At 52.3% G+C, this 22,583-nt stretch overlaps 2 protein-coding genes across 5 annotated transcripts; one reads left to right on the forward strand and one right to left on the reverse strand.

The window, feature by feature from the left end:
* FEN1 (flap structure-specific endonuclease 1) lies at positions 199-4,789 on the forward strand. The gene is made up of 2 exons (XM_005699764.3): positions 199-334; positions 2,895-4,789. The coding sequence occupies exon 2, from the start codon at positions 2,914-2,916 to the stop codon at positions 4,054-4,056; it is 1,143 nt and encodes a 380-aa protein (XP_005699821.2). The 5' UTR covers positions 199-334; positions 2,895-2,913; the 3' UTR covers positions 4,057-4,789.
* FADS1 (fatty acid desaturase 1) lies at positions 7,128-20,784 on the reverse strand. 4 transcript variants are annotated; one of them, XM_018043053.1, is made up of 12 exons: positions 20,444-20,784; positions 18,432-18,542; positions 17,697-17,894; positions 16,957-17,058; positions 16,740-16,868; positions 13,396-13,456; positions 11,433-11,509; positions 10,434-10,531; positions 10,163-10,259; positions 9,872-9,951; positions 9,629-9,754; positions 7,128-9,398 (listed from the first exon to the last, which is right to left on the reverse strand). In XM_018043053.1, exons 1-12 carry the CDS (start codon positions 20,633-20,635, stop codon positions 9,347-9,349), a joined length of 1,323 nt encoding a protein of 440 aa, XP_017898542.1. In that variant the 5' UTR covers positions 20,636-20,784; the 3' UTR covers positions 7,128-9,346. The 4 variants fall into 4 exon arrangements, with proteins under 4 accessions (XP_017898542.1, XP_017898544.1, XP_017898541.1 ...); XM_018043055.1 differs by lacking the exon at positions 20,444-20,784 and adding an exon at positions 20,284-20,406; XM_018043052.1 differs by lacking the exon at positions 20,444-20,784 and adding an exon at positions 20,035-20,277.

A 22,583-nucleotide genomic window follows, 5' to 3' on the forward strand; every position in this document is an offset into this window, starting at 1 on the left:
TCCGGTGGTTTCGGGTATGGCGGGATCTGAGGTCTTCGGGAGCCCGAGGTGGAGTAGGGGCAAGCAGTGGAGAAGGGTAGGGTCAGGTCGCAGAGCAGGTCCGTCCGCCCTGGCGGGACTAATTGCCGTGAGAGAAGCTGGCCGAGGGGGCTGGGGCCTGTACTACACTTCCCAGGAGGCTTTGCGCCGCGGCAGGTCACGTGACGGGAGCGCGGGCTTTGGAAGGCGGTGAAGCGAGAGGGTACCAGAGACTGGTTCTGAGGCGGCTTCGGGACAGAGGCGGGAGTCGGGCTTAGTTCTGTTCTGGGCCACCCCGGAGCATCCCAGAGGCCAGGTGAGACCTTTGGGAAGCGTCTCAGAGCGTCGGGCCCGTTTTGCGCCGGCTGTTGGGGAAGGCGGGCGGCTGCCGCGCGCGGGGCGGAGCGAGCGCGGGATTCAGACGGGCCCGCCACTTTCCAGCTGTGAGTCCGGGCCCAGTCCTTAATCTCTGAGCCTCTTTCTTCATTTGTAGAAAGAGGTAACTCCCACCTCATGAGGTCGTTGTGCATTGTGACTGAGCTCCTGGAGGAGATACTTTTTTGACCTGCACTTGTTCATATCCCTTTGCTCCCTGTCTTTGACGGACGCAGTGGGAGGATGTCCAGCTAATGAGGCATTGTGCCCTCTTTCTAGCACAGCCGGTAGCTTGAGGCACGAACCAAAGGTTCGAGTGGGTTCTACTGGGGGAACGTTTATGAATACCTAATGTTTGTCAGAGGTTTTCGTTTGATATCTCAGTTAACCCTGGCAGTAATTCTGCAAGGCAGGCATGGTTATTATCTTACTTGGTAGATGAGAAAATCAATCCTAAATGGCATAGTAATGTCACACACTAAGTGACCTAGTGATCACTGTTACCCAGGTGGTAAATAATGGTGCCTAGATTCAAGGCCACTGCCATTCACAGAGGAACTAAGAGGAGATAGACCTTGAAGAAAAGGGCTGCAGAATGGTGGGAGGAGGGTACAGCTGAGCAGAGTGAGACAGGGCAGTCTTATCCCAGCCTTTGTCTTAGGTTCCCAGACTGTAAAGGTAAGTTAGCGTGTTGGACACACCACCAGTGGATACATGATGACTTTAAGAGGCACCCCCCCAAAATCCTTTTTTAAAAAATATTTTTTGGCGGCTGTGGCACATGTGGGATTTTAGTTCCTCAACCAGAAATCAAACCTGTGCCCTCTGCATTGGGAGCACAAAATCTTAACGATTGGACTTCCAGGGAAGTTCCCCCAAATCCTTTTGAATATTCATGCATTTAACATGTAGTAAAATATAACTGATAAAGCACAGGTATTATTACTTAAGATGAATTCTGTTTTCCAATTTAGTTTTTAGAAAATGGTGTCCATATGAAGGAAATTTTAAGTGAATGAAAGTATAGGTTTTCATGGGAAGTTGCACAGAAATGTGAGGGTGTTTTAAGCCTGACTGAAGTTTGGAAAATATTGTCCTAGGAGATATTTTGTTAAGGAGTCTGAACCACAGAAACTGTGGTACTGGGCTAAGTGACTGTAGCATCTGTGGATCAGGACTCGGGGTGGAAAAGGAGCTGCGGAGTTCACATTTCAGACTTAGTGGTGGAGAGAAAATACAAAGGGAAAGACTTAAAACAGCATGACGGAAGTAGAAACTCTTTGAAGTGCTGAGCAGATGCTGAAGAGAGATTAGAGAAGTGTTGTGAAAACCACATTACTTTCACACAGATGTTATTCCTGCCAGTTCTTCAAAGCTGCTATGTTGCCTGGAGAAACAGAACAAACAGGATCTAGAATATGGATATATGGGAAGACTGACTTTAATGAATTGGTTCAGGTGATTGTAGTTGTTGGAAAGTTGAAAATTGTAGGTCAGGTCTGCAGGCTGGAGACTCAGGTAGGAGTTGATGACTGGTCTTGGGGCAGGATTTCTTTGTGAAACTCATTTTTGTGCTTATGGCCTTTCAGCTGATTTGCTGAGGCCCTCCCACATTGTGGGCTTCACTGCTGGCTCAGATGATAAAGAATCTGCCTGCAATGCGGGAGCCCCAGGCTTGATCCCTTGGTCAGGAAGATCCCCTCTTGCCTGGAGAATTCCGTAGACACAGGAGTCTGGTGTTGCAAAGAATCGGACACGACAGCGTGACTAACGTTTTCACTTTGTCTCAATGTGGAATGAAGTCTCCTTTTCTTAAAGTCAGCTGATAGAGATGTTAACCACATCCACAAAATACCTTCACAGCAACACCTGCATTAATGTTTTATTAAATAATTGGATATTGTGGCCTTGACAAATTGACACAGAACTAACCCTCAGAGCTGCTGAGAGGAGGTGAGCTGGAGGAGTGAGTTGGGAATAAAGATCCATTGGAGGAACGAATGTGTTGTTCATGAATTGGCAAGAAGACAGATACTCCTAAGTTTGTTTACCACTTTAGACATTTGGTTGCCTTTTTAATCTGTCTTGTCTCACCTTTGTGTAACCGGGATTTGCATGTCGTTCAGGAGGCAGTTCTGCCATCATGGTCCTTGGACTCCTCAAGCTGGCCCTGGCCGCCTCCTCTGGCCTTGCTATAGCCCTTTTTGCATGCTAGCCCTGTTGCTACCTTAGCCACAAAACTTTTAAGTCCCTCAAGGACTTGAACATCTTATCTTATCCTTTCAGCGTGTGGTTTAGTTCTTGATGCTCAGGAATCCTTAGTATTAACTGAGTAGACTAGTGTTAATTGAATAGACTTTCTTGCTGTCATTTCTTGATGCTTTGGTGTTTGTTGTGCTAAATTTGTTTAGCTGAAGGCATGACGTTGATGACATAGTGCCCCTGGTAACCCTCCTGCATCCTTTAAGTACCTCCTTGTCTTACCCACCTTTCTTTTTTAGCTGTCCCTCCTGTATTGCTATGGGAATTCAAGGACTGGCCAAACTGATCGCTGACGTGGCCCCCAGTGCCATCCGGGAGAATGACATTAAGAGCTACTTTGGCCGCAAGGTGGCCATCGATGCCTCCATGAGCATTTATCAGTTTCTGATAGCTGTTCGCCAAGGGGGGGATGTGCTGCAGAACGAGGAGGGGGAGACCACCAGCCACCTGATGGGCATGTTCTACCGCACCATCCGCATGATGGAGAACGGCATCAAGCCTGTGTACGTCTTTGATGGCAAGCCGCCGCAGCTCAAGTCCGGGGAGCTGGCCAAGCGCAGCGAGCGGCGGGCCGAGGCGGAGAAGCAGCTGCAGCAGGCTCAGGCCGCCGGGGCTGAGGCAGAGGTGGAAAAGTTTACGAAGCGGCTGGTGAAGGTCACCAAACAACACAATGATGAGTGCAAGCACCTCCTGAGCCTCATGGGCATCCCATACCTTGATGCGCCCAGTGAGGCAGAGGCTAGCTGTGCGGCCCTGGTGAAGGCCGGCAAAGTCTATGCTGCGGCCACAGAGGACATGGATTGCCTGACGTTCGGCAGCCCGGTGCTCATGCGGCACCTGACTGCCAGCGAGGCCAAGAAGCTGCCCATCCAGGAGTTCCACCTGAGCCGGATCCTGCAGGAGCTGGGCCTCAACCAGGAGCAGTTTGTGGATCTGTGCATCCTGCTGGGCAGTGACTACTGTGAGAGCATCCGGGGCATCGGGCCCAAGCGGGCCGTGGACCTCATCCAGAAGCACAAGAGCATCGAGGAGATTGTGCGGCGGCTGGATCCCAACAAGTACCCCGTGCCAGAAAACTGGCTCCACAAGGAGGCCCAGCAGCTCTTCCTGGAGCCTGAGGTGTTGGACCCGGAGTCTGTGGAGCTCAAGTGGAGCGAGCCCAATGAAGAAGAGCTCGTCAGGTTCATGTGTGGGGAGAAGCAGTTCTCCGAGGAGCGAATCCGCAGTGGGGTCAGGCGGCTGAGCAAGAGCCGCCAGGGCAGCACCCAGGGCCGCCTGGATGATTTCTTTAAGGTGACCGGCTCCCTCTCTTCTGCCAAGCGCAAGGAGCCAGAGCCCAAGGGAGCCGCCAAGAAGAAGGCAAAGACTGGGGCAGCAGGGAAGTTCAAAAGAGGAAAATAAACGGGTTTCCCTTCACGATACCTCTGTGACCCCAGGATGTTTGCCTCTACCTGCTAGAGCTGGCGCTGGAGAAACCTTCATGGGGGTGGGGAGGGGCTTTCATTGCTTCCCTGGCACCACCCTGCTCAGTACTGCTTTTCCATTTGTTACTTGATCTCATGGCAGGAACACCACAGAGGTACGTCATTGTCTTCTTTTTTAGCTCAGGAAAGTATGTCAGGCTCAAGCTGCCTCTCAGGCGATTTAATGGACACTGAATCCATTGTTACATGAAAGCAAGAAGTTTTGAAGAAGAGAGGGAGATAAATGGTAGAGATGAAAGACTGGGGGTGATTTCCTGCCTGGCCAGCCTGGTGGCTAGTGGGAGGTGACCGTGGAACCAGACTGCTCCTCTCTCTGGCTCAGCCTTGACCCGCCCTAAAGAGCAGCCATCAGGGAGATCCATTGTCTTAAACAGATGGGAAGAGCTGCTGAGAAGCAAGATAGGCAGAGAGCTGGAGTCCCGGGAGTTGGCAGCAAGGGTTTGATTACTGGCTTTGTATCCTGGGGTGGGTAGAAACTTGAACTTGCTATGAAATTTTATACAGTGGTAATTCATAGGCATAAGGTGGTGGAGTGGCTCTCAAGGCCTTCCTGAAGCCTTTGAGTTGAAACTTTGGGATAAGATGCTGTTTTCATGTGCTGTTTTTTTAAGGTATGAGAAGAAAAGATTCAATAAAATTATAAAAAGTAACCAGAATGTCCTGTTCTTTGAGAACATTTGAAGACATCTCAAGTGCCCCAGGCGTCAAGCAATATAAAATGTTCTTTTCACTCCAAGGTAACATGTTAGAATTGCACATTATTAACAGCTGATTTGAGAGTGGCCAGAAGATGGCACCACGCTCCACAGGATGGCCAAGGCAGCGTTGGAGGTCCTTTAGCCATGAAGCTTGGTTTACCTTGCTGGGAAAGGAGCTTTAATAAATTGAATGAATTTCTAGTTTTGCACCTACTGTATGAGATAAGGAGCTCCTTTGAGAAATCCTCACAATTTAGGTCAACTACATCATAGCATCCAGGCATTTACTTTACCACTTTATCACTTTCTTATTGCCTCTGTGACTTAAATTTCAGGTTACTCTTCATAGAGTTGGAATGTTGTGGTTCTTTTTTTTTTTTTTTACCAACGTAACTTTTATCAATAAAACATACCCTCAGTAAAACAACATTGTAATTCAGTTTTACTTGAATAAAATTTTTTAAAAACAGTAATTCATACAACATTGTAATTAAACTATACTTAAGTAAAAAATGAATCAAAAAATATATATCTGGATAGGTGTGATGTGATATCTATTGTGATTTTGATTTGCACTTCTCCCATGATTAGTGAGGTTAAGAACATTTTCATTTATCACTTCATCATTTTTACTTAATTTTGGGGGAGATGTGTTCAGTTATTTGGTCCATTATTAAACTGAATTATTAGCCCTCTTTTGAAACTTGATTTATAGTTATTTCTTAGTCCTTTTTCGGTCATATGGTTTTAAAATTTTCTTCCCATTCTGTATAACTGTTGAAGAGACTTCTTTCCCATTGTGGAGTCTTAGAACCTTGGTGAAGATGATTGTGCCAGTATGTCTTATCTGAGGGCTCTGTTCTGGCCCATAGGTCTGTCTGCCTGTCTCTATGCCAGTACCATACTGTTTTGATTGTTGTGCCTGTGTAATGTATTTGAAATCAATACATGAAGCCTCCATCTTACTGTCAAGATCGTTTTGGCCCTTTGGGGTCCTTTGTGTTTTTATATGCATTTTTCAAAAAATTTTATTGGTATATAGTTGCTTTAGAGTATTGTGTTAGTCTCTTGCTGTACAGCAAAGTGAATCAGTGATGTGTTGGTGTATATCCTTTTAAAGACCAGTGATGTTCAGATATTTTAAGAGTAAACTATCTTTCAAGTGAAATCTTACATGAAATGTAAGACTGTAAGAGCTCCTCTGGTTGAAGCAGGAATGAGATACATCCTCCCCAGGAACATCCCATAACCAGGGGCCTCTAAACCACTAGTGTAGACCGAAAGTTCTGTCCTTAGGGCAGGGATCTTGGTCTGTTTCTAGCAGTTAACCAACCAATTTTCCGGATTGGACCAAGCCACAAAACTTGAGTTCCGTTTTTCTTTTTGACTCTGTTGCACAGCATGCAGGATGTTAGTTCCCTGACCTGGGATTGAACCCTGCAGTGGAAGTGTGGAGCCAGCCTGCACTGATAGTGATGGGGGCCCAGAAGTGGGAAGACTTAGGAGTTACTGCCTTGACACAGTAGCCCTAGTTGAGGGCCTGTCTTCTGTGGTGGCAGGTAGTGCTTCGTCTTCGGAATTACCTGGTCTTTTCTAGTTTATTAACCACTGCAGGGAGAATTAGTCCTGCACATTTTATTTAGCACATTCTAATACTCTTGCCTGGAGAGGAGAGCTGTTCTAGTAGGGCACTGGTTAAAAGGGCATTGCTTTAAAAAAAAAAAAAAAAAGGGCATTGCTTTGCAGTCAACTCTGAGGACCTCGAGTTGGCAAAAAAGCAGTCTTATGGAGACCACCTACACTGAGATTAGATATGAGTTTAAAAGGGTGAGGGCACTGCCTCACGATAGGAGATGATGCACTGAGTGCTGAACCCACTTAGTGTATGCAGGCCGTCTACAATGAGCGCTGAAACCGCTTAGTGTTCGCAGGCCGTCTACACTGAGCACTGAACCCACTTAGTGTATGCAGGCCGTCTACACTGAGCGCTGAAACTGCTTAAGTGTATGCAGGCCGTCTACACTGAGTGCTGAAACTGCTTAGTGTACACAGGCAGTCTAGCATTTAAACACTTGAGTGTCATGGGAAGGGGCTGGCCTTTCTTCTTGCCACAGTTCGTCTGAACCTTGGTGTTTTTCAGAGGGGCCTGACGATCCTCCCTGTACCCCAAGGGGGCGCGTGTTCTAGAAGGTTAGAGCCGTAGAGGTAGGTAGTAATCTGAGGCAGAGGTACAGGCAGCCCTATCAAGAGGTACAGGAAAGCATCATGGGTTATAAATGAAGAGCCTTTGTTTGGTCAAAATTAACTTTTATTTCTCAGTTTGACTTCATCGGCACGTGGTAACAAAATTGGTACACACCAAAAGGATGCTGACACAGGGCCTACTTAAAAGGCCTGTGGCAGAGTGGTAGGAAGACGAAAGTAACAAGACAGCCTAGAAGTTGGAGTTTTTAAAAAGTGAGTCCAAATGTTAGTGCTGCCACGTCTATGACTAGAGAGACAACTTACCCTCTAGTCGTGCTCGCTCCTGTCATGGTGTGGGCCCTGTCATTGTGAGATCTCTCATGTTCTCTTGCAGTTCTGAGCTTTTTGTTACTCGTCTGTCCCTTTGTGGCCATGTGAGACCACAGGCCAGACTAAGGAGAGAAGGCCGCAGTGGTTGAGGTGCTCTGAGGACCTGGACTTGGCTCAGTAAGACCCACTAGCTTTGCTCAGATTGGGCAGCCTGGGCCCAAAGCCAGCTGGCCTGAAAGGCTGGGTTTAGCACCTGTTCCAGAGTGAAGGAGCCAGTGAAAGCACTCTCCAACTCTGCTCTCAGCTGTTCTGCCCCAGTGGAAAAGACCTAAAATCTGTAACCTGCTTTCCTGTGTGTGTCTGTATGTAAAAGTCTGTTTTAAGTAACTGCAAACCCTGTTAGGTGCCCCTAACCCCACCCCAACATGCCCTAGGCCCTTCATCGCCCTGATTATCACTCTCATCTCTTTGCCATTCTCTTCTTAAACTAAACGTGAATGCTCCCAGGCCTCTGCTTTTTTCTTCTAGTTTAAGGTTCTCTCTTTCCAGTGTCCAGAATACTCAATATGCTTAGAGAAGATGCTGTTGACCAGGTGAATTGATCTCACCTGAACTGAAAGGCTATGGGGGTGGGGGTGCTGGTAACCCGGGGGGGGGCACAGTCCTGGCGTTCCCTCTCTAGAGATGGGTTAAACTGTTTTCAATTTAAAAAAAGGGATTAAAAAATTGTATTTCAGTGTTAGACTGATACACTTTTAAGAGATTCTCCTAAATTCCTACCTGGTCTGCAGCAGAGAAAGACACCTGAACATAGTTGCCAGAGTAAGGATTCTAAAGGACAGGAATGATGGTCAGACTTCTGTTTTTTATCTTCCTATTTCTGATAAGAACTATGAAGTCACTATATTTACCCAATGCCCCTGCTCAAAAGTGATGCTGTAACATAATTTGTTATAGAAAATCTCTTACAGCCATTATGTTCTTTGTGACTGAACTCTTGTGCTTTCATCATGGCTAGTGATTCCAGTCTCTCCCGTGGCCGGGTCACTTGCGCTCACTTGACTGCTATTTTTACTAAATTTGGAATTGGAAGTAGGGGAGTACAGGGAAGCCACTGGGAGCCCCAGTTTGTTTCTCTGGAGAAGACTGAGTGCTGCACATGCCCAACTTGCTTATGGAGCAAGAAGTGGACTCCGCACCCTAGGAGTGTTCTGTCCCTTGGGTGATAGTTACGAGGCCAATCAAAAGCTGAAAGGATTTTTAATGGCCAGCGACTCCACTGGCAGCCTCATGCTCCCTTGGTACCCCAGACGAACACAAGACCAAATCCAGTAGTGTTAGCAGCCTTCAGGGCTGGATGCCTCCAACAGCACAGCCCTGGCCTCTGCTCCCCTCTGCCACCCTGCTTCTCAAAGTGGGAAAGCTGCTTCTTGAGGAGGCTGAAGCAGACAAGGGTCACACCTAGCCCTAAAGTGAGCTGAGCTCCCAGGCCCCGCACTGTGCCAGGCTGAGACTTCTAAATCTTGCCCAGGCAGTTTAGCTGCTCTGTCTTCCTCCAGCCCGTGAACCTCTTGAGGTTTGCAAGCCAGGGTAGAGAAGGCACCAAGAAGTGGACCAGTGGGCTAAGTGCCTCCCCTTCCTGGGTGAAATTTCAGTGCTAAATCTCTTCCTGATTTCTGGGCTCAGTAGACCTTCCCTATTCTTACACCCTCCTGCCTCCCTCTTAGCTCTCCAGCCACCTGCATCTGCCAAACAAACAAACAAAAAACCTCACAGGCCTGTCCCAGAAGCTCCACCCCTACTTTCAGGGGGCTTGTGTTTCCCTCACCCCTTTGCGTCTTAGATCTATGCCTGGAAAATAAAGGGGAGGGGTTTGAGTGCAAACCTGTTGTCTCCTCAAACCCACCCCCTCTGAATATTAGGACTGTAGTGGCATTGCCCCCAAGCTTCCGTCTGCTTTGGTGCCATAACCCTTCTTGCAGAGGGAGGCGGCTGTTATTGGTGGAGATAGGCATCTAGCCAGAGCTGCCCGGACTCCTTCAGTGAGCTGTGGGGGCAAGATGAAGGCAGGTGGTGAGGGAAATGGGCCAGAGCGGAGCCCAAAGGCAGACCACCCACCAGAAGTGCAGCAGCGAGGCCCTTCCAGAGCTGATGCAAGGCCCCTTTGCTGGGTGACCCTCCATTCCAGAAGACCCGGGGAGCACTGCGGTGGCTCCCACCCTGCACTCTCATCACCGACCCCGCCACCTTGCCCTCTTTCCAAGCTCAGATACTCACTGGACAATGTCAGCGAAGGCTGAGAACAGGGGCTTGGACTGGTACTTTATGCCATGCTTGGCACACAGGGACTGCACCAGGGGAGCCACTTTGTGGTAATTGTGTCGAGGCATCGTGGGGAAAAGACTTCAGGGACAACAGGGGACAGTCAGTGGGTCCAGTTCCTCTGTCCCTGCACCACCCCCTCCTTCCCCCCGACGTGAGCCCTCCCCAAGCCCCTGCCTCCCCGGCCTCCCTACTCACTGGTGCTCAATCTGGAAGTTGAGGTGGCCACTGAACCAGTCATTGAAGGCTGACTTGTGGACGTTGCATGTTGCCTGGAGCTGGAGGGGAAGGTCAGAGGGGAGCATGGCTCTGGGCACCCGATGGAAGGGCCAGCCCAGCCCTCTTCAGGCAGAGCTGGCCTGCTTCAGTCACTCCCTTCCCCACGTGGTGGCCAGAGAGAAGTGTCCAGCTAACGAGGCAAGGTTTGGGTCTGTGCCCACCCACCCTTTTAATTGTGATGCCCACGTCTTTCAAGTGACTGTCCCTTACCTGGGTGGAGACCCAGTCCATGTTGCGGTCATGGTCAATGTGCATGGGGATGTGGTTCATCTGTGTAACCCACACAAACCAGTTGCTTTCCAGGAACCTGGTGGATAAGGCACCCAGACAAAATCAGTTCAAGCAGTGCCCAGAGCTGTCACTCCCCCTCAAATAACTGCTCCAGCCCAGCACCTTCCCCAGCCAACACTCCCAGGCTAGACTGGTTATTCCCAAACGTCTACTTCTCTGCACCAGCCCCTGCTCCCCCATCAAGTACTACCTGACCATGAAGAAAAGCCCCAGGAAGCCTTTCAGTCCCAACAGCGGCACGTAAGTGAGGAAGATGCGGACGTAGAAGGTGATCATCCAGGCCAAGTCCTGCAGCGAGAGGCAAGAGAGCCCTGTGATGCCACAGAGCGCCTCTCCTCTTGCAGTGCCCGTTTCTCTGCACGGCGCAGCCACCCTCCTGGGTCCTGAGATGAGTGGTCACGGCGGCCTCTCTCAGCTGCCCCCTCCAGTGCCATCTAGCACTGCTGCTCCTTTCCGAGCAGCGCCCCCAGCCCTCCTTGCTTATTTCCTTCCCAGGTGCCAGGTCTCCCTGTCTCCGGTTCCCCCTAACCCCTCTCTGGCCTTCCTCCGGCTGCCAAATGAATCTTCCAGGACCACAGCTCAGTCCGTGCCAGGACCCTGATCAAACTGTCAATCAGTTTCCTGCATCACTCTCCTCCCCTGACACCCAAGTCCAGCACCCCTCGTCTGGTGACCATATTCGCCCATTAATTCCCAGCTTCTCTGCTCAGAGTCCATTCCCACTTCCCAACCTCTACCTGTCCATGGCCAGCTAGAAAAGTGATGTCAAGAAGTCCTTTCTGATGCCTCCCATCCAGCCAGGTGCAGTCGGCTCCCTTTTGGAATCCCAGAACCTTCAGCCTATACCTTTTTTCTCTGGTCGTAATCACATTCTGCTTCATCAGACATTTCCTGAGAGTAGGGGCCGTCTCTCGTTCCTCTTCCCCCTAGCCAGCCTGGCCCCTGCTTTATGCTGAGCAGTGACCTTAGGAGATACTCGCTGAATGAAATAGGGCATCAGAAGTCAGGTTGCCTGCTGAGCCCAAATCATCTCATCTAGAGATATGGGAGGTCTCTACCTGGTTCTGCTACTTTGCTCTAAATTAAGCCTGGAGTAAACCCCAGTGGGATTTTCCCTGGGGAACCCCATTCCCAGCCCTCAGAGTACTGGCAACAAAGGATGTGGGATCTGGGGGCAATGGATACTTACCACCCACTTCTTCCTCTTGATAACAAAGTAGAAAATATACCACTGGAAGTAGACAGGCAGCAAGGCTGGGGGCCCAACTAGGGAGGAAATGGAGACATGGGAGGAAGTGTGAGCCGCAGAAGGGTTGCCAAGGGCCAGCTGGTACGGGACAGATGGCCTCCAGCACAGGGCTGCCCCTCTGCCATCTCCTGTCACCCCTCCAGCCACCCCCGTCAATCCATTAGGACCGACCAGGCACTGAAAGTGGGCATAAATGCCAGTCTGAAGAAAGAATCTCCCATGGATGCTGAGAGGGTGAGGGGTAGGGTGTGGAATCCTCTTCAGTGGAAGAGGACAGCTGGGGAAACAAGCTTCACTTGGTGTGGAAGCTGCCCTGCACCTGTGCCTTTAAGAAGGCGCTGCTCACCCTCCCCAAGTTGAGCTGCTGTCTTCAGCCCTGCCTCTGCCTCTGCCTTCTCCTGGCCTTATGCCCACCTTTGCAGCCATCAGGCCCCTGCTCCTGGCTGCTCCACCACACGGGTGAAGGGACAGGAGCTGGAAAGTGTGCGTGTTGAATGGGGGGACCCTGCTGATCCTCCACAGGCTGAAAGCTCACTTCCCTGCACTAGGGAAATGAGCTGGTGCTGCCCAACTTGAAGCAGCCTGGAGGTCAGCTGTGGGAAGGGACGCAAAAGCGTCTCTCAGAACTGGGAGTTGAGGAAGCGGCCCATCCACTGTGCTAGTCGGTTTCCCTGTGTCCCTTCTCTGCAGAGCCTGACGTTACCTGTAACCCAGCATCACGACGCTCACCCCTGGCTCTTCTATCCTGATGTGCCATGGATTCTAGCCTTTCTTCCAATGTTTCTGTCCCACCCTTCTATCCCATCCCCATTTCTCCACAGGGATGGAATTCCAGGCAGTTAAGATAAATTCCTTTGAACTAAAATGGGATCAATGGAATCATTCCTGCCTTGGGGGAATGGCTGACGTTTAAAATTCCTTAGGCATTATAGAAGGACTTCCCTCGGAGCTCAGTTGGTAAAGAATATGCCTGCAAAGCAGGAGACCCAGGTTCGACTCCTGGGTTGGGAAGATCCCCTGGAGAAGGAAATGGCAACCCACTTGTGTTCTTGCCTGGAGAATCCCATGGACAGAGGAGCCTGGCAGGCTACTGTCCCTGGGGTCGCAAGAGTCGGACACGACTTAGCGACTAAACCACCACCACAGGCGTTATGGAGCAGATCTTTAAAGCAGCACCAATCTTCAGAAAAAGCTTAACAGCTTCCCCGGTGGTCCAGGGATTAGGAATCCGCCTTGCAGTGTAGGGGTCTTGGGTTTGCCCCCTGGTCAGGGAACTAAGATCCCATGTGCCATGGAGTAACTAAGCCCACACTCCTCAACTGCTGAGGCTGGTGCTCTCCAGGGCTTGCATGCCACAACTAGAGTCTGCGATCCACAGCGAAGCTCCTTCATGCAGCAGCTAAGACCCAACACAGCCAAATAAATGAGCATTTTTAAAAAAAGAAGAGCTTAAAACAACCATAGAAATGTTGTCTCTTCCGCTCCCTCTTGCGGTCCAGTCCTCCCATTGCTAGTCTAGCTGCCTTTCATCCCCCAGGGAGTTGGACTGTGCCCCACCCACCTTGACCCTGCTGTATGCTTGACAAATCAAAGTGAAGTTTCACAGGTTTAATCAGGCTTGCTCCCCACCACTCAGTTCCCTTGTGGAAGCCAGGGTGGGCCTGGAGGAACTAGTTTGATCCCAACACCAGTGACCTTTGACCAAACATTAGCCTAACTGTTGACTTTGTCCCTTAGAAGCTAAGACTGTTCCCTTGCAGGTAGTAACCTGTTCCATGAGGAGAATTTCCTCCAGCCTTAACTTCAAACACTGTCATCCCAGGAGGCTTACTCCGTACTCACACCCCAGTTGGCAGCCCCTGCCAAGGCAGCAGCCCCCCTGGTGCTGGAGGAGGATACTCACTCAGGAAAAAGTATTTGTGCTGGTAGTTGTAGGGCATGTACTTTTTCTTCTGTTTCCCGAGCTGGGAAGGAAAAGCACGCACAAATCAGCACCCACAGGCCAGCCCCCCATCCCCCTCCCCTGGTGACTGGCTCTTCCCTGAGCAGGAGCAGAAGCCCACGGCAGGGGCCGTCAGGTGGCTGGCGCCATGGAAGGCTCCCATAGGCCCAGCCTGACCTCCAGCACCTGGCGCATGAAGCCCAATCTGCTGGGCTTGCTAAGCTCGCCATACCACGGACGCAGCTCGGTGGCTCACACCCGTACAAGGCATGAGCACAGCAGAGCCTGGGGGTCCTCAGGGCTCCTCATGTTCATCCAGAGACACCCTTGTCAGGTTTCCAGGGGCCCCCACCTCCCCTTCCTGTCTCCATCTGGTACTTTTTTGATACCAGGGTCTCCACAGACAACCATCTTCACCCCTATGCGGGCCAGCAGTCTCTCTATATCCAAGCCCCTGACCTTCTCCAAAATAATTTGGTTTCTTCAGATGTCAACATGAGCTTTATAAAATCCCTTGAAAGCTAAGCAATGTATGCCAAATATTTGTGGAAAGAATACCAAGAACAGCTTGGCAATCTGAAGGTCCTGGCAAGCCAGCAGGTGGTAAGGCGAGCTGCTGCCAGCTCAGCCAGGGTCCCCTAATGAGAGCATTCAAAACCATGACGGCGGAGCTCTGCACTCTCCTTCAGTAGCTCCCACGTGCCCCGCTGGTTCTAGTGACCAGACAACCACAGGGTACAGGAGGAACTCTACCCCAGAGCAGGATACCCCAGAGCTCATCCTTCCTTCATAAGTCCACTTGCTGTTTTGACAGAACATTTACTGAGACTGTGCCAGGCACTTTTGCTAAATGCAGCATTCTTCCCACGTTAACTGATTCATTCAACAAGTTAAGTGTCTATGTGCGTGGCACTGTTCTAGGTGTGAGGATACAGAGACAAGCAACATAAAATTCCTACCCTCGTGGAGCTTATAATCTTAGGAGAGGAAGCTGGTAATGACCTTATAGACAGAATTGAAGATAATTACAGATTAAAAACGGTAAAATATGACCGAAAGGGAGGGAGGCAGTGTCTTGGGTAGGATAGTCAGATACGGCCTCCTTGGGGCCCTGACATCAGAATAGAGACCTGAATGACGAGAAGGAGCCAGCAGTGCTGACACTGGGAGGAAAAGCATTTAAAGCAGAGGGGACAAAGGTTTGGGGTGTTCAAGGGACAGAGGAAGGCCAGTGCCGCTGGGAATATAAAAAGGAGAACAGTCAATAAAGCCAGAAAACTAGGGATGGCAAATCTCGCTGGCCCTGGGAAGGCTACAGGAAGGAGTTTGGGTTTTATTCCAAAAGTGATGGGAAGCCCTGGTTGGCCTTCAGCAGGTGGCAGGATCTGCTTTGCGCTTTAAAGGCTCACTCTGGCTCGTGGTGGGGAGAATGAACCACAGGGGGCAGGCAGAGTTGACAGGAGGCCAGCAAGGAGACTGGACCAGTATTCCAGATCTGAGATGCACCAGACCCAGGGATGGGAGGCGGAGGAGACGGAGACGTCTATGGACTGGGAATATGTTTTGAAAGCAGCATCCCATCCCAGGCAACATTAACTAAGAGGGAGAAGCTGGAAGAGAAGCATCTGCCATGTTTGGTGGAGTAGGTGGGTAGAACTCTGGCCTTGTTTTGGAACTGTTATGGAAGGGAGCTCTGTCTGCAGGCTGCCTCCTTGAATGGCAATCAAGACTGTAATGGCCATTACAATGCTGATAACTGCCCCACTGTTTCAGCTCTTGAAGGCCAGTAAAGTTATCTTTAGCATGAAGAGTTCCCTACGCTTCCCTTGTTCTCCAGGGGAGCTGCGAGGCACTGGGACAGATGCTCCTGGGTCAGCCCAGGGGTCAGTGCTCAGTCTAGACCCTCTGAAGCTGAACCAAGAGCCAAGCAGTCTATAACCCACGCATTTCCTAACAGACAGCCTATCCTCGGCCTTGTAACTAAACAAATCAAAACAAAAAACAAAAAAAAAACCCCAAAACACCAGAGAGTTATTTTGGTCCCAGAGCATTCTCTATTTTTAGTGTCTACAGAAAGGAATTTCCTAAAAACCTGAGTACCAAGAAACAACAGAGGGGAAAAAAAGAAGCAACAGAGGCAGTGGTGTGAGAAGGTTCCCTTCCACTTAAGACTCTCATCCTTTCTTAAAAAAAATCTTTATAGTGACAACAGAAGGGCTACCAGGAGCCTCATGCTCTGCCCAGTAAACAGCCCACATTGCTCTCTAAGGAGCCACCCAAGCCAGGGGAGGCCAGGGCTGGTACGTCATTTGCACAGTGTTGGGCATATAGCAACCAAGTAAGTCTCTTTTCAGGAAGTGGGAAAATTAGAACCTTGTGGTCAGAGGAAGTACAAGCCCCAAGCTAGGGGTTCCTGGGCTAGGACGGCCAGTGCTGCCAGAACTTTCCCACAGAGTTCTTCTCATGGCCAGAGAGGAAGGAGGGCCAGGCAGTCTTGAATTCAGGCCTGGAACTGAAATGTCTTTAACACCCGTTTAATTCTAGGTGTGCTGAAATGTCACAGCATGTCATGGAGTCGGGGAGGGGGACCTGGCAAAACTGACTACTGCCCAGAGCCTTGGGACAAAGGGTTTTAAATCAACTTTTCAAAGAACTCCACTGGCCACTCACAGCCTTCTGTTGCTTAGCACTCACTACAGGCTCCCAAGGTCTCCCAGCCACTCTCAGGAATTCATCCCATAGCGGCTGCAGTGTAACTGTTGCTCACAGCCTCAGATGGCAACTCAAACCCAGAGCTGACCACCCTGAACGTCAGACTAGAATCAGGTGGGTGGGAAGAGTTACTCGGTGGATGAATATTCGAGGCGATGGGCATCAGAGGCGTGATCCAGTCTAGCTGTTGTGGGGGAGACGATGACACCGAAGGATGCGACTGGGACGATTACAAGGTGCAGGGGGCTGATGGCCTGGGGTGGGGGTGTCTAAAAAGCACCTGCGAGGAGGACCATCCATCGCCTTCCTTCAAGGCTGAGCAGTGTTTGCACAGCAATCTGGTCATCCTTTGGGTACTTGGCAGCACGTGGTACCTTTCTGCAACAGCTATTTGCTGACTTGAACTCACTACAAAGGACTTAGGCTGTCCTGGGCAGCCTGTTTATTCCCTATGGCCTCCCACGACTTCCAAACAGTCGCCCGGCCAGCCCGGCCCACAATGTCTTACCACACAGACCAGCACGGTGAGCACTTCCCCGAAAGCCCACTGTGCTGGCTGGTTTCTGTGCTCCAAGACTGATACCTCTGCTCACCTCCACAGACAGGACCTTCCCCAAGGCAAAGAAGAAGGGGTGCATGTTGATGTCAGGGTCTTTGCGGAAGCAGTTGGGCTTGGCATGGTGCTGGAAGTGCATATGGTTCCACCAGCTGGCAGGGGCCCCCTACAGAAAAGTGGGGTGTGAGTATGAAACCTTGTGTCCCCTCTCCCCCGGGCTCGACTTTCAGAGAGTTCCTCCCCATCCCACTGACCTTCAGGTGACCAATCACAAAATGATGTACCAGGTGGTTCCACTTAGAGGTCCCGAAGACGGACAGGTGTCCAAAGTCATGCTGCAGCCAGCCAGCCTGGGCCTGAGTGAGAAGGGTTAGTGCTGAGAGCGGCCCTGCGTCCATCTGAACTGACTCGGCCTCTCCCCCTTCCCTCATCCAGCTGGCCTGTGCTAGTACGTCCAGAAAGGAGTCAGGAAGTCTGGGTCCTGCCTCTGCCACTGACTCACGTGAGACCTGGGGCCACTCACTATCCCTTCTCTGCTCTTCGGAGTCTCCAGCTCTGGGCCTCTGTGACTTCTGATGGACTAAACATCCAGAACTACAGACTGGGACAGAGTGACAGACTCAGGCAAGCAGGAGGCTTCATGAACAAGTGGGTTCTGATAGCCAGGTGTTGGGGCGGTGTTGTGGTGGGGGGCGGGGGAAGCCAAGCTTTACCGAGAAACCAGAACCTTGGTTCTTGGCACTCGTGGACCATAACAGAATCTGAACATGAAGTTTCTGAGGAGACATGCCGCAAGAAGGGAACCCTGGGAGGAGCAGCTAGAGGCAGCGGGAGAAACGGAAGGTGCGTGTGTGGCGAAGATGAGCAGAGAGAAGCCACAGACAACGGGACAGGCGTTCTCTTTCTGTACCAACTCTCCCGCTGTGTCCTCAGTGGCCTCCTAAGGGGTAAAAAGAACTTACCCTACAGATGCTGGGTGAGACAGGGCTCTCACCTGAACTATACTGAGCAGCACGGAACACAGGAGGAAGGGCACCCAAGACGTCCCAAAGAACCAGAGAGTGAGCCAGGCAGCGACGTCCAGCAGCAGGATGTGCAGCAGGTACAGCAGGAAGAAGACAGGGTTGGCTTTCATGAGCCCCATCCGCTCCACCGTGGCCCGCAGCTCCCGGAACTCATGAGTCAGCTCTTTCTGTAGGAGAGTGGAGATGGAAAGGCTGTTATTCTCCCCAGTGCAACCCAGCACTGGAGCCAAGATCCCTCTTAAGCTCAAGGCACTCCCACTGCGATAACCGAGGAAGCCCAGAGTCCTAGGTAAAGGTACCACAATGCCAAGGATAACAGGAGGTGCTGTGGGATCAGGTCTAAGACCATGTGGCCTCTGGAGTGAAACAATCATTCTACCCCTGCTCTGCCACTTACTGACAGTGTGATCCCTGGTCATGTTGCTTAACCTCTGAGCCTCAGTTTTCTCATCTGGAACTGTGGATTATATGATGTTATACTTGGCACAGAGTTAAGTGCTCAGTGGATTGGTCTCGGGTTGAGGATGGTGATGGTAGTGATGGTAGCCTTGTGAGAACCACAGCTTCCAAAGGCCCTGAAACCCAACAACTATGTGGGAGAAGCAAGGATCTCAAGATCTGCAAGAACTACTGACTGTGGTCACCTGTGAGCATATGGAGGCCTGCCTTCTACCCGCTGCCCCTCCATCACCACAGGGTCTCACATTCTTAGTGGGCTCAAAGCTGGGCTGCTCCGGAGACAGCTCTCCAATCAGGAGGGAGTTCATATACTTCCTCACAAGGCCCTTGTTGATGTGGAACGCCACAAAAGGATCCTGCAAGGATGGGGAGAAGACAGAACAGTGAGGAAGTCAGCCCTGCCCCCTGGGCTTGTGGAGGGCTCACACCAAAGGCCATCCTCCTGATCCTGCAAGGACACTGCACCCAAGTTCAAACGGAGGCCACTGCCCTCCAGGCAGCCTCCTTTTGAAACTGCCCAGACTAGTCCCTAGTGTCCACCACTCAAGATCACCCACAGCATCTGTGTTCTAGTAAGGGTACCACACCAAGGAACAGGAAGCACGAGGAAGGGGATCACAGAAAGCCGCGCCTGGGCTGGCCTTTCCTCTGGATGGCTCATGAAACGTGAGGAGGGAGACTCCCTGTGTCCACTAGGGGCTTGTGCATTTCTCTCCCTTTGCTCCACAGTCGTTCCGGTCGGCCTTCCATATTTCTCCTCCCATTCTGAACACCCCATGCCCTGGCACACCAACTTTGGTTCTCCAAGGTGGGGTCCTCAGTGACTGAATTGATGAGATTAACGTCCTGAAGGTCAGACAGCCCCCAGGCCCTAAGGCAAAGCCACTAGCGAGGAGGGAGCCGGGGCGGAGCCGGCGGCCAGTGGCACCACACGTCCGGACCAATCGCGCTCCCCGCTGCGGCCGGCCCCGGCCCCCAAATCACACTACAAGAAGCCCCAGCGGTCGGGCCTGCTCCGTCTACGCATGCGCCAGTCCACATCTTCGCCTTCGGCCACAGCTTGCGCGCCCCCGTGGTCTCTCCGGAGACGAGCCCAGCCTCCCAGGCTTGCCGCGTCCGAGGGAGGGGCTGGTCCTCACACGGTTAGGCTCCACCGCGACATCACAAGAACCCTAGTGGCCCGAGAGGCGCTCTGAGATAGCAGGGAGAAAGCTTGAGAACAGTAGCAGGGGTCGCGGCGCCAGGCGAAGGATATAGGGTGAGAGGACTCAGCGAAGCAAAAGCTCCAACCTCTGGGTCCCAAGGAGTACCCCCCGCCCCGCCCCCCTCCCCCCCCCCCAGCTCTGGAATTCTGAAGGGAGGTGCTAGCAGATTGTCTGGAGAGGGAAGCGGCAGAATCGGGGCTGGAGAGCGCGCTGGCCCGAGGGAGGGATGCCACCAGCACCGGGCTTAGAGCCCAGGAGTGCAAACAGCCGTCCGCTGTGGCAAATAGCTGGAGACCCTGCTGGACTGAGGCTGAGTGACCTCCCCACGGGATTCCGGGACTGCTCTCGGGTCCTAGCTAAGTGTATGCTGGTGCAGGCTCCCCACCTTCCGCACAATGGCCCCATTCCTCCCTGGGCACGAGCAGGTGCTAGGCGTCTCTGGCCAGTGCTGTCCCATCCCCTCTCTCGTCTTCACCCTGTGCAGGGGGTTCCCAAGACAGCGGACGCCAGGTGGCTTTCCCCCAACTCAGTTCTCCGTCCTGCCTCCACTCGCCAGCCTAGCCAGGCACGCTCGGTCCAGACGCCGCTGCGCTTCCCTGCCAGCCACCCAGACAGATCAAGAATCCCTCTCCCCGCCACTGACCCCTCCTCCCTCGGTCTCGACAGGTCCGCCGTCGGGGAGCCCCGCGCCCCGGAGCTTCTTCTCCCTCCTAGCGCTGCTCCCCGGCCTGCCCACGCTTCGAGACAGCAGATTCCGGGCCGCAAACAGAGCCCACAGAGCGGTGGCGCGGCCCTTTGTCTGTGCGTGCACATTGCCAGCCTCCGTCCCTACTCCCCAGACTCCCCTTTTTCGCCGCCTCTCCTGCCCTTGCATCCCGATTTGGCAGCACACCCAGTCACCCAGCAACAGGTACGCTCCTGCGCCTCCCGGCTTTTCCCAGAACTAGAGAGTGTTCAGCCACGACTGCCAAACTTCCTGTCTCGCACGCTGAGCCTCCAGCTCTAGCCGTCCGGTCCCGCCTCCTCCGGTGCCCCCGTCTGGCAGTGCTCACCGTGGCATCCTGCCCCGCGTAGTGGCTGATGACCCGGGAGCCCCCGGGATGCCGACGGACGAATTCACTGATGTTGTACACCTTTCGGTCAATCACGAGCCACCGCTCTTTTTCACGTCCAGAGCGCTGGGCCACTTCGTCCCAGGTGAAATAGCGCGGGGTCGGCCCCTGGGCCGGGGTCTCGGGGGCCATCGGGGCCGGGCACGCGCGCCGGCTGGGTGGCTGCGGTCAGGCGCGCGCACAGGACCCGCGGGGTAGCGCGCGCCGGCCTCGCAAGCTCCGGTAGCGGGCTCGCTGGTGCGCGTCCCGACCCCCGCGGCTCGCGCACCGGTTTTTCAGCCACTGAGGGGTGTTGGCGCCGAGCCCTGCTGCGCGCGCTCCTATTGGTCGAGCCGCGTGGCGCGGGGAGCAAGTCCCCGCCTCCCCGCCGGCCCCGCTCGGGCGTGCGCTTTGGGAGGGTCGTGGCAGGAGGGCGGCGGGCCGGAACGCGCGCCCCCTTGCGGGCACCTTGTTGGGGTCGCCGCCGAATCCCACTTTTCGACTCGCGCCTTTCTGCTCACAGGGGGTGCCGCGGACTGGATAACGGTTCCTGTGAAGATTCCTGGTGCGGGGCCCGGCTCGGGGAGGGGGCCACCGAGTGCGCGGGCGCCCTAGGCCTCTAGGGTAAGGTGGGCTCGGCCAGGGTGGAGGGCAGTGGGCAGAGGCTGAGCTTGGTGAGTGTGGATGAAGGGCGGGCCTAGTTGCCAAGGAGGCCTGCCGTGCCTACAGGGTTGAAGGTTGGGGGATTTGGCGAGGGGGTGTGGAAGGGCTTCGTCTTTAGATTGGGGGCATCCTCGCTTGTTCCAGACCGTGACCTGATGAATTCTCCCGCCTTCTCCGCATGTAGCCTCGCCGGTTGAGTGACTGGAATGAAAGAGTCAGAACCCTTGGCGGGTATCTTGCGAAAGCATAATTATGGGGTGTTGGCTCTGGAGGTGGGTGGGAATGGTTAATGCTTTACTGTGCTCAGTATAACATTAAAAATGCCCTACAAATGTTATAAACCTGTTTGCCTTTCTTGCTTGTTGTTCTCTTTTCTTTTTTTTTATTCTCCCAATTAACTGCCACCCTTAAATAAAAGGAAGTGGCCCAGCATCTCCGAGTCTCTGGGAGGCCCTGAGTGAAAAGCCTGGACCTTCCTGTTGAGGCATCCCTCCTCCATCCTGGAGGCACCTGGGGGCTGCAGGAGGCCTTTAGGTAGCTTAGGGGCTTGGAGCTCTGAGCTTTCCGACAAGGTGAAAAAGAACACAGAAGCTTCCGGGTTGAGAGGCGAGGGGCAGTCAAGAAGCTGTTAGAGTTATGAAGAAGTTCAGTTCATGTGTTAAATTTTATTTATTCAGAAAGCAATTTACAAAGCACGTACTATGTGCCAGGCACTGTTTTTAGTACGTTGTGAACATTCAGTTCAGTTCAGTTGCTCAGTCGTGTCCGACTCTTTGCGACCCCATGAAGTGCAGCACACCAGGCCTCCCTGTCCATCACCAACTCCCGGAGTTCACTCAAACTCATGTCCATCGAGTCGGTGATGCCATCCAGCCATCTCATCCTGGGTCATCCCCTTCTCCTCCTGCCCCCAATCCCTCCCAGCATCAGAGTCTTTTTCAATGAGTCAACTCTTCGCATGAGGTGGCCAAAGTACTGGGGTTTCAGCTTTAATATCATTCCTTCCAAAGAACACCCAGGACTGATCTCCTTTAGAATGGACTGGTTGGATCTCCTTGCAGTCCAAGGGACTCTCAAGAGTCTTCTCCAACACCACAGTTCAAAAGCATCAGTTCTTCGGCGCTCAACTTTCTTCACAGTCCAACTCTCACATCCATACATGACCACAGGAAAAACCATAGCCTTGACTAGACAGACCTTTGTTGGCAAAGTAATGTCTCTGCTTTTCAATATGCTGTCTAGATTGGTCATAACTTTCCTTCCAAGGAGTAAGCATTTTTTAATTTCATGGCTGCAATCACCATCTGCAGTGATTTTGGAGCCCCCCAAAATGAAGTCTGACACTGTTTCCACTGTTTCCCCACCTATTTCCCATGAAGTGATGGGACCAGATGCCATGATCTTAGTGTTCTGAATGTTGAGCTTTAAGCCAACTTTT

The sequence above is a fragment of the Capra hircus genome, chromosome 29, assembly GCF_001704415.2.
Source record: "Capra hircus breed San Clemente chromosome 29, ASM170441v1, whole genome shotgun sequence".
Lineage (NCBI taxonomy): Eukaryota > Metazoa > Chordata > Mammalia > Artiodactyla > Bovidae > Capra > Capra hircus.

Bases quoted from the DNA above. Each gene is read 5' to 3' on its own strand.
- FEN1 (XM_005699764.3), top strand. From the start codon at position 2,914: ATGGGAATTCAAGGACTGGCCAAACTGATCGCTGACGTGGCCCCCAGT.
- FADS1 (XM_018043052.1), bottom strand. From the start codon at position 20,265: ATGCAAGGGCAGGAGAGGCGGCGAAAAAGGGGAGTCTGGGGAGTAGGG. The intron at 9,952-10,162 runs GTAAGGGACAGT...CTTCCCCTCCAG, and splicing joins TGGACTGGGTCTCCACCCAG to CTCCAGGCAACATGCAACGT. The intron at 9,399-9,628 runs GTGAGTATCTGA...TTGCCCCCACAG, and splicing joins GCCTTCGCTGACATTGTCCA to CTCACTGAAGGAGTCCGGGC.